The 18,933-nt window shown below is 41.6% G+C and overlaps 1 protein-coding gene across 2 annotated transcripts in view; it reads left to right on the plus strand.

Annotated features, from left to right (window-relative positions):
- The window catches only part of adka (adenosine kinase a), a 131,394-nt gene extending 114,346 nt beyond the window's left edge, over positions 1-17,048 (plus strand). For both annotated transcript variants that reach the window (XM_056760773.1, XM_056760774.1), the window contains exons 9-11: positions 5,652-5,766; positions 14,973-15,059; positions 16,362-17,048. In XM_056760773.1, coding sequence (XP_056616751.1) covers positions 5,652-5,766; positions 14,973-15,059; positions 16,362-16,486 — 327 coding nt within the window. In that variant the 3' untranslated portion in view covers positions 16,487-17,048. The remainder of the gene's footprint in view (positions 1-5,651; positions 5,767-14,972; positions 15,060-16,361) is intronic.
- Positions 17,049-18,933: the final 1,885 nt, after the last annotated feature.

Here is an 18,933-nt window from a genome sequence, read left to right on the forward strand (position 1 = left end):
TTAAATACCCTTAGATGTTGAATGTGCCGCAGGGTAATTGATGTTCTATTGGCTGCCGTTCCTCCTACAGATTACAATGAAGGAGCTGTTTTATTAGCTTTAATATGGACACAGAATTGAACACCCTAATAAGGCAGAGCTTTTTTTCGGCTGCTTTCATGATTATTAAAAGAGAACATCTCTTATGATAATCACTGACAGCCACACTATGGCTTTCATGAAGTAATAGGGAGATACTATGGTTAAGCTTAATTAAGCTTGTGCTATTGTTCCGCTCAATGTTTTTTACGCTTAAAACCTTAGTTACACGCTACTCTGATCAAATGAATCAAACACGGTTATCGAGTAGCCGATGGCATGAGTATGCTAATATGTGTGTGAGACCTCAGTGAGGGACTGGAGTTCAAGGCTGTGTTGTCTACAGTTATAACCAGTGGTATATGTCAATTATTGTAATGTTGTTGCTAAATTATATCCGGTATTAGTATATGTGCATTCTGCAGTTAAAAAAAGATTTCTTTTTTTTGGTGTTGATGATGGGATGCTTGAGCCTTATTGATGGGGTTTTTGGGTGTACAATGTTGGGAAAATCACTTCATTTTTTTACATTATAGAAATAGTTTACCCAGAAATATAAATTCTGTCATCATTTACTCACTCTTTTGTCGCTTTCTTCTGAAGATCACAATAGAAGATATTTTGAAAGATTTTTGGCTACCGAACAACGATGGGACCCATCAAATTGCAATGGTTTTGAGTCCATATACCCAAGTGAATGGGCACTACTGTTGTTTGGTTACCGACCTTCTACAAAATATCTTCTTTTGTGTTCAGCAAAAGAAAAATGACATGAGGGCAAGAAAAGGAGTTTTCAATTTTAGGTGAACTATCACTTTAAGACCGCAAAGAATAAACGTAATGTTAACATTAAAATAAGATTGTATTGTTTAACACTAGTTAATGCATTAGCTATGAACTAACGGTAACATTCTACAGCATTTATTCATCTTGGTACACCATAAAAGAATTTCAGGATTCAAAATTTTATACTGACCAGTAAACATCAATTGGCACCATGTGGCAACAGAAAAATGTAGATGTTACCAGTCACTACAATGTTTTTGAGGAGTCACGCATAACAATGTATAGTGCCTGAACTAATACACACATCAACATGATCTAATGATATTGACTTGTAAAGAGCAAATGACCTTAACTTTGACTTTGCAGTGTTATAGTGATTATTTGCCTGTGACTGTCTTAACCATGAGTTCATGTATTAATTCAGACACAAGTACATGATTATTTCTGCCTCCTATAATAAAGTGTTAATCCTTAAAACACATGGATTTGTTGATGAGTCCAAGCAGCACCTTTAAACCTCCGTCTTCACTCTTCTCGCTTTTCAATTCCATCTCGGCGACAAATTGCCTTCAACAAGCCCTGAAATCCAGTGGCAGTATTAACCTCTCCATTAGCACCTCTGTAGACTCCCACAACGCCTCTCCCTTCTCTTCTCCTTGGGAACGATCAACCTTTTAGTGGTGATTAGAGGCAGTGTTTGGGGAAGTGATTAAAAGCCCCCTACGCAATTTAGCCGCCGCAACTTAGCGCCAATAGAGGAAACTGCAACGTGGGAGCCCGCATCCCACAGCAGCTGCTCCTGAGAGTCCCTCCAACCCGACGGCAGCACCTGTCTGCAGGAGAGAGAGTGTGGATGTGGAAAGCCTCTTTATTCCCAGAAGGGCTCTTGCCTTTCTGTGTCTGGTCTGAAGGATCCGGTTGTGATGCGTCTTGATGGGTTAATTACGAGAGGAGCTCTGACAGTTGATATTGGGATCAAAGCGAACCCTCGTACGAGCCGCTCTCTGTCCCTCGGGCATATGTATTCACACCAGCAGATAGCTATGCAGTGATAACTGCCGAGTGTGAGGGGAGACTAATTTATACACCCCAAATCTTCCTCTTTCTCCAAACATTTCCATATTTATCTCAGTCCCCGACCCCCCTGCTCCGAAATGAAACGACTCTTTAGAAGTGAATGATTAATGTAATGAAGCTGCAGAGGTGTTCGGCTGTTCCAGTTTTGCTAATGCACACTTCAATAAGTCGCAGACATGCACTGTAATCATAATTGAAATGGCAAGCAGGGTTAAAGACAAACTGTGATCGCAGATGTTGCGGCGAGGAGATATAAAGTAGACATAAAGTAAATGTATAAAGAAGTGAGTAGGCAGCATCTGCCAGGGGCTTTTATTCAGCGCTCAGGGTCCTCGCATTCCAGCTAAACATCTGTTTTTCAATGGGCTATCGCCGCACGCTGAATACATATAACAGACTCCTCTGCTTTTACAAGCGCCTTGCTAGTTGCTCCACATACATCTCCGCCTCAGACTCCCTTACGTCTGTAATGAAACACCTCCCGTCTAAACTCCCCTTCAGCTGGTTGACACGAAGAGTTTTTTGCATTTCTGATTTGCATTGTTCAAGGCCAGGAAAAGCCAGTAAATTATGAATGAGTAATGCTAGCCGAGCATGTCAGACATTTCATCGAAAATCGCCGGGGTCGTGCAGTCGGCGAGGGATGATGTTCGTGTCGAATGGAGCAAGCGGGAACGTTCCTCGGTGTATATGACTCCATAGGCGGCTGTATACTCCCCTTTGGGAGTTACGTGTTTCTTGAGCATGTGTAGATACACTCTCTCATGGCTATCATGTGTTTGGTAGTAATAATGAGGGGATAATAGTAGGCTCGTACCCGTCATAAGATACGTATAGACCATAGTGCTCCTCTGACAGATTTACAGTGTGCAGTCAGCTGATACTGTAAAACAGTAACTTTTTTATTGAGCCACCAAATTAATACTCGCCCGCTTCCCGGGTCTCGCCTCGGGCATGTACCGTCTGTGGTTAAGTTCTCCGCAGCACTTGTGATTATCTACTTAGTTTTGCATTCCGCGCACACTAGTGTCGGTTCCGATCGGAACATTTTGTTAACCTTCCCCAAAGCAGACTGTATTAATGGATTCATCCATATTTATGAAGGGGCCGTGCACTTGGCAGACCAAAACAAGAAAAACCCTTTTCGTTTTGTTTCATTTCGAATACAGGTCATTAGTGGAATTCATTCAGATGTTTGACCGCACGCTTAAGCTTTATGCTGTCGGATTGGGTTCTTTTACTAAAACCGTGAATCGCAGTGCCAATCTTGCTTCCAATACAAATGTATACGAAACCAACTTCTCTGAAGTAAACCCCACTGAAGTCAATAACGCTCTGTCGTGGCAATATCTTGAAAGGAGAATGCAGCGGTAATCTGATTGAATCTGTTTCGGATTGAAATTGGCCGGACCGCAGGAAAGCAAACCGTGGTGATGCGGGAGGGAGGCAGAGGTGATGAGGCAGCTGGGCCTGCGTGGGACACCACGCTACCTCACCATTAACAAAACTGTCAAGGGCTGGTGGCTGTCGTGGCCAAGCAGCCTCTCTAGACTGGTTTTGGCAGGGGGACTGGTGGACATGTGACAGACTCGAAGCTTTGGCAGGGTTGCGCTACTTCTGCCCCTCTGACTGGGGCTTTGTGTAACTGGGGGTGGGGGGATGGTATCGAACCACCAGCATTCAACCCCCTAGTCCCCCCCTCCGACCACCACCAGCACCACCCATTCTACAGCCCCAACCCCCCCAGCTCCTTCTGTCCGGTGCCAGCTGGGAGGTGTGAGGGCTGGAAAATGCAGATGATCTCATGCAATTATTTTAAACCTCAAGCGCTTTCTTGTTTCTCTTAACTTTGCATATCAGTATGTTTTTGTTTGTTTTCGTACTTCGTTATCAAGCTTGACATGTTTATGCAAGGCACTGCTTAGGATTTATAAGTGTAGTTGAAATGGATATTCGGTCCTTATTTATGCATTATTATGCTGTTTCACAGCAGTATGCAATTATTTTTTCAATGAAATACAAAAGAAATGTATTATTATTTATTTATTTAGATTGTGTTGCTTATTTTGATATATTAAACGCTAAAGCAGTCTCGTCCATGCAGACCATTTGCTAAAAGGCCGTCGCTCAGAATTTAAAATTTTGGGTGAACTATTCGTTCAGGGGTGAAAAATCCATGTAGAGGCTGATCCTGAAACAGCTCCAACTACCGATCACAGACCATCTGGACCCGCTGAAGTTTGCCTACAAAGGTGCAGGCTAGCTCTGATCTACACGCCACTCCCACCCAGTTAAAGTTGGCATCCCAGTCAGGGTTTTGTTTCTTGACTTCTGCGATGGCCTCAACACCATCATAGCTCTCCGACTTGTTAAGAAGCTCAGCGAGATACCTGTGAACGCCTCCACAATCTCCTGAAATCATAGACTATTTTACCAGCGGGAAGAGCTTTGCCAGGCTCCGGGGAGAGAACGTGGAGGTGGTGTAATCTTACAGGTTGCTTGGAGTCCACTTAAACAGCAGACTGTACTGGACAAACAAATAAAGCAGTGCAGTATGAGAGAAGTCAGAATGTGCGGTGGAGGTTTTTAACATGACTGTCTGCTGCCAGTCTGCACTGGCACTGCACTGTTTTTCTGCAGGGGAAGAATGTAGGCCAAAGTCCCTTTCTGGATTCTGATGAGGATAAGAGGAAGTCTGCAAATTTTGAGTCCATAATAAACAATTCCACACATCCTTTCACCATTGCTGTGTCTGGGAGCGCTGGCTTATTCCAGCATAATATTCTGAGCCGGGGTCTTTCTGCTGCCATTAGTTTGCAACATCTCCCAGACGTCCAGTGTTTTGTTTGTTCTGTATTTATTATTATGTTTGGGTTTTCTGTTTTGCAACTGAATTTGCTCTGGTTGAATTCAAATAAGGGGATTATAACATGTTATTATTGTGGCAGATGAAAGCGTTGAATAATTGTTTAAATGCCTTTAGAAGTTAATGCATTGTTTTTTGTTTGGAGCATATCGCAGGTGTATTAAACATTTAATCTATTTTTCTATTTTTATTAAATCTACTTAAATTAACAGCCCTATTTAAACTATGTTGTATTATTATATCTTTTTTTATATCTTAAAAACAAAACATTGTTTTTCTTCAAGCAGTTGACATACACATTTTCTACCGCCTTCTTTCAGTCTTAAAGACTTCTTTGAATGATAAAGATCTTACACAAATGCATCACCTCAGCAGTTCACAGTTCCTCTGATAGACCTAATTTTCAGAACAACATGAATTTTGTCATTTCTGTTTTTTTATCAAAAGACAGCTTGTTCATTCAAGCATTGTCTCTCCTGTTATTTCAGACGATTGTTAAAATGTCTGTGTGCACTATTTTCCCAACAAAAGAAAAAAGAAAGAAAACATTATTTTCAGTTTATTGTGGATGCAAGCATTCCAAAGCCAAAAGATCCATCCATGTGTTTCTTTAAAGCATCATTTTTAGTATCCTGTTTTCTTTTAAACATTTCGTTAAAATGAATGGACGAGTCAGTGATGGGGTGTCAAACGACATTTAACATTTAACTGAAGTTCTAACTAAGACATATTGACTAATTCACATTACAGTAGAAAAGATTATGATTTGGAAAATATGGGTTTTAGTGGGTGCTTTAATCAATGTGTTTTCTCTGTTTTCAAAATCTGTTTTTTTCTTCTGCAGACAGAAAACATCGAAGAGATTGCAATGAAGGCCCAGAGCTTACCCAAGGAAAACAAGAAAAGGCAAAGAATTGTTGTCTTTACCCAGGGCAAAGAAGGAACCATAATGACCAAAGGTGTGTGCCGGGTTCATTTTCATCTATTCACAGTGAAGTTTTCCCAGTCGCTGCTTTCATACCAGGACAGTCTTGTGTTAAAGAGAAATGAGAGAACCCCCAGAAGGCAAGAAAGAAACATCTAATATACTTTCGCGCTTTTAGTTATTTACAGTTGGAATGATGTTGATAGATTTCCTCTGTAAACATTAGTGAATAGCCTGAAACAAGGTCATCTTAAGAATAGAATGCCGTTCTCTCTGGCGGCTTTCGATGTTGCTCAGTGTGAAATGAATTCGCCCTTGGCAATGACCTCCTATCTCTCAGATGCAGAATTTGAATCCAAAGGGCTGTTGCAGTCACATTGCTATGGTAACTGAGTGGTGGGGGATCTTTCTATGGAGTGGATAAGTTGAAGCGAATAGTGGGGAGAAGCATAACAGTTGTAGCTGATTAAGGCCGCGGGGTTTGAAGTTGAAAGCGGGGAGGCGACAGGAATGCGAGGGGATAGGCCCAGCTACGTGTGCTCTTCTCCCGCTCTTCGTCTTTGTGTGCCGCTCTCATTTTGCACCTGCCAGAACGGCATTCTTCACTTTACAGTCCACCAGTGCCCAGTCTCGGCTAAATTCCATTTGTTCAGGATAATTCGGCTTTTATTACTTTTTGTATTTTGAGTCATTGAATTTCACAGTGTTCTTACAAGAGTTCTATTCAGAATTGGACATTATTTAAACCTCCCGAGGATAAAACGAGTTCTTCCACCGCATCGGTGGAGGCGATGGGGGCAAAACGATCAGGTAAACCTGGACAGGAACAGCCAGTTTATGTCTTTCAAAGTGGATGTGGCCTTGTGCTTCCAAATCAAAACAAAGGCTTTGGTTTGAATCCTGCCTGCATTGCATCCCTCAGATTCCATTAATAATATCTTTTCACACCTCTTGTATCTCTCAGAAATGCCCAAAAATGATATTGCACTTTACTCAGTCAATACTGAAAAATATATCAAGGTTATATTTTTACAGAATGTTCTTTACATTTAGAAGGATGGTTTTATTTAGAAAACATCACATTGCAATAGTGTTTTTACAGCCAGGGTCACAACATTGTCATAGTAGCAAAAAAAATTGTATCACAAGATGTCTTTATTTCAGATGCATCACTCCAACGTGGTTTCTGACCCATGACATCCAAATGACATCGTAGCACTAATCCTATTCAGTCTACACAACAGGATTGAAGTTTTGTTAAACAGAGCTGTCGCAGAGTTCTGTATTATAGAATTTACACAACATGTTACCAAAGTAACTCTGCAAAGCTTGCTGTATTGGTTCCACTGCGCTGCGTTTATCACACAAACGCTAATAGCATTACTCCCCCCGGGCTGATAAGACTGCTCAGGCAATTGCGACTCCTGTAAAGCCTCATCAGAGGAAAGTGCTACAAGACAATCCTCGCCTTTCGCGACAGAACCCCTCTCGTTCTGGAAAACGCTCCAGCTAACTTAAAGCACGAGCTTTAGAGAAAATATTCTCCTGGAGGCATTTTACACTGCGCCGGAAAAAAAGGCGGCTTCGGCTAACCTCCTCCAGCCCTTTCATAAGAACCTGTGGGAATTAGAGGCAACCCCCTGCGAACCCTATACAAGGCGTACGACGAACGTTAAGTGAACAAGGATGAGGCAGTTGCTCGGAAAAACCGCCAGGCGGGTTCAAATAACGGGGTTGACGCAAATAGAGGGACGCTATTGCTCCCCGCTGCCTCCATCAATAAACATCAATATAAAAGAGAATTACAGATTTGTTCAACCTCCCAGAGGCTGTGCTCTGATACTGTCTGATCTCCACATTTCATTTGCAATTTGCTCTCTACGCGGGGATATGATCGTTCAGCAGCCTCTGAATGTCACAATGAAGTTGTTTTAATGGTGATTAAGAAGGCTGGGATGATAGGCCCCGGGGGCGAAGCTCCAAAGAGATGCAGATTTGTTATTATGTAGTTCCTCTTTGTGCGCGCCCGCTTTCTCTCACGGCATAAGCACGGGCCGTCCTCGCCCCTCCACATTAATTTCGTTAATGAAAGCTACCAGAGGAGGATCCCTTATTGAAGCACCTCTGCGACACCGGCGAACAGAGCGCGGCCCTGCTGACGCACCTATTACGGGAGCACGGCACCCGCTCTCTTTGATCTAATGAACAGGGCCTAATGAACTAATGATGTTCGTGGGTTTCGGAACAGCTGACATCAGTGTTACGGGATGGACAAGGGACTGTGTGATATTTTATTCCTCCTAGGAAGGTGTTAAGTGTTAAGCTAACTTAATCGCACTCTTTGTGACCATTTTTCAAAATAGATGTTCTGGTCAATCCTCGATCTGCTTTATGCGTAGGAATGCAGCTAAACAAGGGCAGCGGCCGGTTTCGGGCAGAGCCTGCCTTCCTCGCTTAGTCATAACTCATAAGAGTTGTTGTGTAGTCGAACTTCCTGGAACCGAGGTTCCCGAAAGATAACCTTTGTTGTGTTCCTTTAAATATCACAAGAAGTGAAACTAACACCATAACAGGAGGGGCATCTTTTGCATACAGGCAGAGAGCGAGACTCGGTTTATTTCCAGCGGACGTCTTGGCACTTCAGCTATATCTAGATGTGGTAAAATCCTTATCTTATCTAGACCAGAGTATACTGCCCATGAAATTGCTCAACACAAGCACTTTGTATGGGCTCAAAATGCTCACTTGAAAGGTCGAACATTGTCCACCCTGTACTTATTTTTCACTTTTATGTTAAAATGTTAGAGGAGACTAATAAATGATCTCTGTTATTAGTCTTCGAATAATTATTATGCACGGTTGTACGTGATCTCATTTTGCTTTCCCGCTAAGCAGGAAAATATTTTTTCCTTGCACTTCGAGAGGTTCTGCTCATCTTAAAGTGTATTCTGGAGGAATGTGTCTAATGCGCTGTCAGATTTACCTGCACCTAATGAACTCCCCAGAGAAGCCTTTCCGTTTCACTCTGTTTTCCTCCATCTCCGTGAGCCCTTAGCAAAGGTCATTATGTGCTCGTAAACGCACAGGCTGTTCCTGTGTGTGTGCGTGTTCACACTCTCCCTCGCATTTTTGTGGTGTTATGTTAGGGCTATTATTTTCTAATGTTTGCCCGTCCTTGTTTGTGTCTTATAAATGCAATGCACCTTCAACACAGTTGAGGTAAAACAGAAAGGCTGTACGCCGTCAGGTAGTGGCTGCTTGTTTTGACAGGCTTAAAGTGATGGTTCACCCAAAAATCAAAATTCTGTCATTATTCACTCACTCTCATGTCACGTGCAGAACACAAAAGAAGATATTTTGAGAAATGCCACACATTCAGTTGGATTGGTTTTGTGTCTAAACAAAAGAAGCGTATGGGTGCCAGCACTGTTCGGTTACCAACTTTTTTGTGCTATGTTAAGTCGTCCAGGTAATATCAAGAAGGGATAGATTTTCCGTTTTTGGTTGAACGATCACTTTAAAACAATATAAGAACTCACCTGGTTAAAGATACAAGCTTAATTTATGTGCTTTTAATGGATTTTCAATTATTTTCAATTCACCTCAAGAATTTAATTTCAGTGAATCTAGTCATCGCTGCATCTGGCTTGTAACAGGAAAAGGGACGGATGAAGACTTCCTCACGCCCCCCGGATCGATCGTGACATCATCACCTCTCGTCTCGGGCTAATTAGCATGGCTCAGAGGCGAGGGGATCTGATCAATGTCTCGCTTTGAAAAGGGCAAAAACTGCCTCTTAAAGCTCTCAGTGTCCCAGACTCTGATTATTTGTGCCGGTTATCTCCCGCCATTCCCGGCACGGTGGTTGCCCTTTATTAGCGGCTAAATGTGTTTGTCACGCGTACGTTTCTCCGACCGGAGATAGCAGGTCAGAAAAAAGCTGCAGTTTCCTCACTTTGTTCGCCAAGAGGAGGGCCATCCTTGTTTACTCCTGCGCTTTTGTTTGGCCGTGGTGCCGACGAGAAGTGGATTTGAAAGGAGTAATCTCTCACCGTTCCTCAGCTGTCTGGAGGCCTTGAATCTCTCTCGCGCTCATTGGTTTTGTGTCACGTCTCGTTGTGTGCCGAATCAGTTGTCATTCAGTTGCTCAGGTATCTATTGAAAACATTTCGGCCGGATAATAATTCACGGCGCTGTTTATCGAGCATTGCTTCTCGACGCGTCGGAGGTTTGTGGAACTGACAATGCTACAGTTGAAGAGTAATTATCGCGTGACCCGAGGCGTTCATGGTTTTGGCTTGTCACATTATGAGCGTAATCATATTACTCTGTACATAACTAGTGATAACAAGAGAATTTATTACACTTAATTGGCATGACTCCACAGTGCTGTAAACGTTACGATGGCTTTTTCCGACGCTCGGGGGCTATTAATAGTCAAGAACAAGAGGCTGCCATGCATGTTTTGTCTGTGCAGGCCTGATTTATTTTGAGCCGGTCCCATACATGTTTATAGTGCTGTTGTTCCTGGAGTGCCTGCGAGAGCAGAACTGTGGTTTCCTCTCCCTCCAGAAGGGCCCCTGCCAGAAGGAAAGAGGACTCCGAAAGCGACGTCTCGCTGCTCATCTAAGCATGGTAGTGTCAAACACGGCACCGAGGCTAAACAGCTGTACGCCAGCTATTAATATAACCTCACAGCTCTGGAGGTGTAACTTTGTTGTTCCCTTTTTTTCCAAGTTCCCTGGATGGTTATAAAGACGAAAGTATTTTCACTTCATACACCAGCATGTAAAGCACAGAATGGCAAAACCCGAAAGGCGCTGGAAGTCCGTGTGAACTGCCTGGAGACTGTGTTTGCAGGGACGACCACAAGCCAGTAACAACAAAGACAGGTTTTGGCAGCAAACTTTTAATTGCCATGCCTATTAAGGAGCCCTGCCAATGGCCTTTTTGTGTTATACATTAACATGAAATTGGTTCTGGAACGATCGCGGACTAACCAAAGCAGCATGTTCGTGGCCAAGTTCAATAGTATGTTTAGAAGAAAGATGTGATGTGGAGGGAGATGTCCGTCAGTGATGGTTTGAGGGAAGGAGAGCACTGTGCAGTCGGTTTGGGATTTCATTTCTCTGTTTTTATTTGCCCTAGTTTGCTCTCGCGTGCTTGTATAAATTGTCCTCATTCACTTTGGACCAGAACCTCTAGTGAAACGTTAATTCGCAAGTGATTCATTCTTACTGTATAAATGGTTTCATTTTCCTGGTTCAGTGAACTTTTCCTCCCTTCGTACTCACTGTTATACTGTTTCATGCCTTGTGTGTGTATATAATGCTCAGACCCTTTTGGAACACAATGGGGTGTTTGGGGTAAGCTATGCCGATTAGTCCTTTTTCATCCGAGTCCAAAAGTGTTTGACCTTCTTTTTTCAGTGGAACACAAAAGAAGATATTTTGAGAAATGTCTCTGTGGTTTTGTGTCCATACAATGGAAGTCAATAGGGGCCAATGTTGTATGCTTGTTCTTTTGTGTTCTACAGTAAAGAAAGTCATACAGGTTTGGAGTAAATGATGAAAGAAAGATTCATTTTTGGGTGAACAATGCCTTTAAGTTAGTGTTAAACTGTGTCATGCAAAAGGAAACATTCAGTGATTGTGAAATATATTAATTATGTTTTGAATAAAAACAATTCAGCCACAAAAAGGTTTATCATCCAGAATATTTTAATGTTGTCTGGAATAATGGTATGTTATGGGCTCTTGATGGAGACTTGGAAAAAAAAGCACAGTTTGTTAGGTTAAAAGGCTGATGCATCATAACCGCTGACGCATCTTACCCCCATCATACCCACTCACTTATTACTTTATTTTCAGCGTGCATGTCGGTGAACGATAACACAGAGGACGCTAATGAAAACATCCTATTGGGCCAATTAGCAGTGTGAAACTGGAGAGTTTTCTTTTTTCTAAGCATCTACCTCTTGCCTCCATTCCTTGAAACTCTTGCTATTGTGCCTATTGAGAGGCGAGAGAGGCTCCTGAACACCATTTGGCATCCAAGTGGTTGGACGCCTTGTCGTTCAGCGCAGCCCCGCTCATTTCACACGTCCTCCCTGCATTATCATATCAATTGATGCAGCTTGTAGGAGACAAAGTGAGGTTATGGGAACCACCTAGAGCAACATGCACCATTAAACATCAATGCGAGGGGACTAGCACATATGCAAGTTCAGCCTTGTTTACCAAGATGGAAGACTGGCAGAGTATGTTTCTCAGTCCCGCGCAGCCCGTGGCACTCCCACTGAACCTTAAATCAAGTTTAAATCTGTTTATATCTCTTGCTTTTATTGTATTGACGTTTGTTGCATTCAGCATTTTGCATGGATTTAATTGGTGCTGTGCACTTTTGTTTTAAGAGTTTTTTTATTGTGGTGTTTTTTTTTGTGTGGACTCTGACCTCTGGATATGACCTAATGTTGTACCGTGTACTTCCAAGAATCACCTCATATTTTTTTTCCTAGTGAGTCACTACAGCCTAGATGTTTGGACATTTCCCAGCATGCCTGTATTGCGTGACCTGTCATCAAAGGGCAGGGAGGTTAGATTCTGCTAGTACCTACATGCTCACCATGCTTAATTTCATTGGCCGGTTCTCTCACGGCTCTGAAAAGGAGGGCGTTTGATACCAACCTTGATGTATTGCGTAGAGACTGTTCAGTTCAGTCATGGGTATCAAAGTGAAGAACAGCTAATGGCTATTTTTTTCTCTCACTCTTAAGCGGTGCCGTTTCTGAGTCATAAAAGGAAGTAGAATCAGGTCAGCCTGTGTACAGGAAGGAAGGCAACACATACAGTTTCATTTTGAACATATACACTTGCAGCTGGTCATTTTGTTTCTCCTATCTTGATATTTTTTTTCTATTCAGATTTATTTCTAACACTTGTTGCAAAACATCTTTAAAGAATTTCAAAATAAAAAACAGTGTAGAAATAAGAGATTATGGAAAACAGAAACGTGATGCAGTGGTGTGCATAGATTGCATGGAATTTTAGCATCTTAAATAAAAGCTTGGCATTGGTTAAAGTGATAGTTCACCCAAAAATGTATGACTTTCTTTCTTCCGCAGAACACAGAAGATATTTTGAAGAATGTTGGTAACCGAACAACGGCGATCCCCATTCACTTCTATAGTATGTACACAAAAGCAATGCAATGGGCAACGTCGTTGTTTCGGTTACCAACAGTCTTTTGTCTTCTCCAAAGGTTAGAAAATCATACAGGTTTGAGGGTGAGAAAATGGTGACCGAATTTTCATTTTTTGGGTGAACGATCCCTTCAATAACTAAAATAAAGTAAAAAATAAATCTCTACGTATTGTACTGTAAAAATTATTGTCTTTTGGATTGTAAAGTGATACAAACAAAGTGTATGTGTCTTAATATATGTGTTGTAATATATATCAGCAGTCTCCCAGCGAGCAAGCCAAAGGCAACAGTGTCAGACTCATTTCATTCTGCATATTCGGCTCTTCGTGAAAGTGTGCGGTCTGTATCTAGTTTGACGAGACGAAGAAAGCGTGCTATAATGTTTTAATCTTTAATTGCGAAATAATAGATAGATCATGAGTTTCTGTTAACTTAATTCAGACGGAAGATCCTCTAGTTAATGATTTCAAGAGGAAGGCGGGCGCTCACGCTTCATTGCCTGCATTAATTAAGCAAAGTCGTATTGCTGCTAATTAGCTGATTCTAAAAGGATCTGCTTTTTGTGTAATTAATTATCAAAGACACAATCGGCTGTGGCGTACGGGGAGAAACCGCCGCAGACGCGTCTCCGGCGCGCATTGTTGCGTCAGTTGAAAGCCTTCGCTTTGTTTGCTGTTGTTTACCGTGCGTCTGAAGGTTTTCCTGTGAAGTTCGGTGCACACGCTCTTTGACACCTACCGGCTACAATTAGCAGGTGTGTACTTTAAAGCCCTCTGTTGTTGCAGATTACTGGGTGTTTGGGGAGAGAATCCTCCCTTGAGGTCTCCTTTATGGTGTCAGAAAATGTGAAGGCTCAAAACATGTGGAGTTGGTTATATTGTCATTTTGAAGGTATTTCAGTATTCATTGCTATGTTTTAGGTAAATGAAGGTGTTTTGTTTGAAAGCTTGTAGTCAACTAATGGAAAACTAATGACTCTCCATTCGTGACTTGCTTTATGCAAAGTTATTATTTGTTAACATGCATATACATTAGCTCATGTGATCCAGGTGTTATTCACCTTTGTTTATATGATTCATTTCAGGTAAAACTGTATTTGTTTCCGACTTGAATGCATGGCACATAAGGGATGATTTACAGTCAGCCGGTATTTGGTGCAAAATAAACCCATACATGTGAGGGCTTTGTACATTAGCTCACTTATTATAGTGTATTGCTACTTACCAAATAAGTAAATATAAGCAGACAAGAAGTTTTGATTTAAGAAAGAGACTGTGTGGGAAAATGGGGCGAAACCATAGAATCCAGGTACAATGCAGAAATCTCATTTTAAGATTGTAAATCTTGGGGTTGGAGTATTTTCCGTCCTTTTCCAAGAGTATGTTCCGGAGATGCGGTATGTGATACTGGCTTGACTGAAGTGCTGTCCTTACTGGAAAACAAAGTAATATCAGTCTCATTCAAGCCTAATGGAAGCTGCTGCTATAAATAAAACAGTGCAGTCAGAAAGATCATTCAAACAGAATGCCGAAAATAGACTGACATTGTCTTTCAAATGATATTTTGCAGCAGCGAAATTCCGCCCAGGAATTGTCACGTTGAAGGAGTGCCAAATGATATAATTGCTTCTCCTTGAGGCCTGAGCGAGGCTCTTCTAACTCATCAAGTGAAAATGGCACATTCTTCTTTTCCACACGTCTCCATCTTTTAATGCTAGCTCAAGTTTGTTTCTGCCTCTGGCGTGTCACCGGTGATTAGCATCATGCTAACATTGTTTGTTTGCCGAGGAGACATTAAGCAAGGTGAGCGAGCAACCGTGGTTTGTTTGTTTGTTTGTTTGTTCCCTTTTATGAATGATTGAAAAATGAAGACATGCTTTGTGCTTCTATGGAAAATGTACAGTCTTGTATCAAGAAGAAACAGCAGTTTGTGACAGCAGGAAGTCAAGCGCGTCTGCCAAAAACTGTTGGTCTGTGAATGGGTCTCATTTTTTCAAGTCAAACAAACACACACTTACTGTGAACCGTTTTTTCAACAGATGACAAAGTGGAGACGTTCCCTGTCCTGGAGATCAAAAGGAGTGAGATAGTGGACACCACCGGTGCCGGAGACGCTTTTGTTGGAGGTACTTGTAAAGCATTTCTGTGTAGCCTAGTTGAAAAAAGTGACAAAGAAGTTTATTGACTTCCATACTAAGCAAACACATTGAATGAATTGTTGTTCTGGACAGAAGTATATTTGTCAGAAAATCACTAGTGACAGGTTTATTTAATCCAGGATAAAGCTTGACCTGTTACCTCTGGGAATGCAGACCGCAGTGCTCGAGCTCTGACGCAGCACTTATTTGTTTCTCGCACAGCTTGCTTTGAATGATTTTGAATTTGTAGATGTACGCCTGATACACGTGATTTGCATCAGGCTTAGTTTAGTCGTACGAAGCTGCCAATGGTATTGTAATGTTTAACCTCAGCGCAGATATGCAGAGAAGTGCAGATAACATAGTTAAGGGGGAAAAGATCTGCTTTCATGATGGATTAGCGGAGTTTCCAGACACCCCGCAGCCATTATCTTTAATCTGTTGGTTTCACTAATAACTTTCAAATAGCCGGTGCGCGGCTGCTCTCATCTAAACCGTGAAGCCATCCATCAAGCTTATAAAGCACGACAGTGTTTGGCTCTCCGCGAAAAACAGAAATATTGATGTTGATCGTGCTGTTTGCACAGGTCTTGTAGGTCCCCCTAATTTATCTTCATGGGACGCCTCTTATGCGGTCCTCTGCTTTTCCGCGAGTCTGATTGGTTAACACGTCTTCCTGTAGCTTTTCCAGGACAACCTTGCGACTAATAGAGCTGTGAGCGTGTTTGCTCAAACGCCGTATTGATTTTTTTAACTCCTTTATCCGTTCCAACAAGAGGTTGGAGGCCAGCGCTCCACCGCGTTGGAAAATGAATTTGCCAGCTGTTTTTCAATGCGCGCCAGCTCTGCTGCGTGGAGAGATCTGGGTGGGAGGGTTCAGAGCCCGAGGGCAGCTGGAGGAATTCTGTAGTGCACATCACTAAGGGGTGCCTTTTCTATCACCTCTCCCCCCAAGCCTGATTTCCTTAATTTTTCAAAGAAAAACGTACACGCAACAGAAAATCGATAACCCACTGCATTTTCCGAGCTAATATTTGGCAGCATATGCCACGTACGAGGGTATTTATGCGCGCCCACCGCTCTGAGCGTTCAGATGCGAGCGGAAGTGTGTTCACGTGTGCATTCATTAAACATATGTTTGTGTGCATGCATATGTTTGTGCGTGTGTGTGCGTGCATACTTCAATTATGATGAAATCCGTCCAGCTCTTGCTGCGTGATGACAGCGAGCACCTACGCAGCGTTGTCAATCTCATTTGTTTTTTTGAATGTTGAATGTATGTTTGTGCAGGTTTCCTGTCGCAGCTGGTGCAGGATAAGACCTTCGAGCAGTGCATCCGTGCCGGACACTACGCTGCTAACGTCATCATTCGACAAGCCGGCTGCACATTCCCAGGGAAGCCTAACTTCCACTGATGGGCCGCTCGGAGACCAGGAGCCACACCAGTGTTTTATAGGAGTAATGCCTTTTTTAATTGACTTTTTATCGTACAATACCTGCATACTTCCGTGCCTCTGTTTTTAACAGTCCCACGTCCTAATGTGATAATGGAGACACATTTCACATTAAAAACTGTTTACAAGGAGCTATTCCTTTGTTGCAAATATTGATTTGTTCTTAAAAAGCCATTTTACTATTGCTCTCCCCAGTATTGTAAGAGCGGTGATGGTAATAACCAACTTCTCTCCAGGTGTGCTGTTTGATGTATTAACAAAATTTTCGTGATGTAATGATACTGCTGGAAGACCTACAGAACACACCTTAACATTACAGAGGACAGATGTGTACAAATCATTATAATTCTTTGAATATGTTGGCCAGTATTGCTGTTGTAAACCAAATGCATTTGTTGAATGCACACTTGAATGTGTCCTGATCAAGTTTAAACCTGTTGTCATGTCAGTGTAACGTGATAAAGCATGCAGTCATTTTGAATTGAATACCTCTGCCAAAAATAAAGGATATTTTACTGCTCTATTACTTGTATTCTCTACCTTACCTTGTCATTAGTTGATATGTACAATGAGTGTTATACTACTATAAATTATGTTGTAAACACATGACATTTATTTTCCATGCAGGAATGCATCTTTCCAAGCATCTTAATTCTGTTGGATGGTTAGTGGTCCACAGTCCTGTCTCTTTGATGAGAGTGACACGTCTGCAAGGTTTCATCTCTGCGATATGGGACTAGTAACAGCTATTTGTAACATTAGAGAGACTCAAGGTAGAGCTGTCCCCGTGTCCCAGTCTGTGACTCCAATCATAGCAAATTCAGGTTCCGTCACTCAAAAAGATGTTTGAACCCTTCTCTGTAGCTCTAGATGGGCATCACTCCACACTAGAGAAGCCATGAGTCCATAATGATAGCCAAAGACAAAGTCCTTGAGCACTATTTCGCATGTTGAACCTGAATCCATCCACACACAATCTCACTCGTGTTATTCTACCTCTCAAGTCCTCCTGCTGTGTGTTTTACAATGATGCTGGGTGTTTTTAAGACCTGTGAAAGTTGCCAGCGAGGTTTATAAAAAGTAAGTTAATTCGCAGGTGTCAAAGTTTTTCTTTCATATAGAAGACATGATCAAAGGACAAACTTTGGTCGGGAAAGGGTGTCATGTTCACAAGGTCCGTTTTTGTTCTGGCTTATTCTAATAATTAATTTGAATATTGGTTTGGCTGCTTGGCGATTCTTCGAATTGAGACATTTGCCTACTGAAAAATTTACAAGCCGTATTTGAACATGAGCTTTGGTGACTAGAACATTTGGTGAATAAAACCTTTCATTAAAACTGAAAACAACAAACGTGATGTCAGCATTTGACTATACTGTGACTCTAATTAAACTGTCAAATTGTGTCATTTTAATTGGAAAGTAGAATGCGTCATGGTTAAAGCCATAGTCAACCAGCTAGCGTGACCACTTACACGTACAATCTTCAATCATTTCATGACTGAATCTGTTTTATATCATACAGTATGATTTACATTTGACTTCTATCACCTGTACTCTTTTTTCAGCAGTTATAGCTTTTGTCTAAACAGAACTGACATGGTGAGAATGCACTGTGAACATCTGCTGTGATGAAATCCTGTAATAGGTCTCATAACTGGTTCATTGAGGAACAATCAGTGCTTTGGATACAGCATTTTGTATATTAAAAAACATTTTTATTGTTATCTACCTTAAAAAATATAATCCAAGTGTTATTTATGAAAATAATAGTCTTTGGTTGGAGCATTGAAAGCAGCCATCCCCTTATAGTATAGTATAGTGTAGTGTAGTTTAACACAGGTAATAACTGGAAGGTCAACCCTTTGAGTTCATTGTCAGTGGTACACGGCAGCTAATCTACTTACTCTACTGTTGTTATACTCTTGTGCAAGGCACTTATCCTTTATGCTCAGGGACTATCCTCATACTTCCCTATCCGAGTGTGAACGTGTCTGCTCTCAAGCAAGTGGTTAAAATATACACACCTGAATAATTCCAACGTACCTGTGTAAACTGTTAACAAATGTACTTTTCCTTTCAGCATACAAATAAGTAAAACTGACTTCCAATAGCCAGACAGATTATACTGGCACAATAAGGTCCATGCGGCTGGAAACAACCAATAATTACCTGACAAATTAATTTATTAAGTAATAATAATAATAATGGTTAACTGTAACTTTAATGAGATGGTTTTATGTGAGTTTTAATGAATAACCGTTTTATTAACAAATTTGTATTAAATGGCAACATTAAACTAGGTCTGATTAAAAGCAGTGTGGTCATTTGACCACAGAGTATAGTATATCTTACTCATACAAGCTGCTAGAAGTCTCTCAAGTAGTTTGATATTTAAATTGGTTACAA

Source organism: Triplophysa dalaica, chromosome 11 (genome assembly GCF_015846415.1).
Source record: "Triplophysa dalaica isolate WHDGS20190420 chromosome 11, ASM1584641v1, whole genome shotgun sequence".
In the NCBI taxonomy this organism is placed as follows: domain Eukaryota; kingdom Metazoa; phylum Chordata; class Actinopteri; order Cypriniformes; family Nemacheilidae; genus Triplophysa; species Triplophysa dalaica.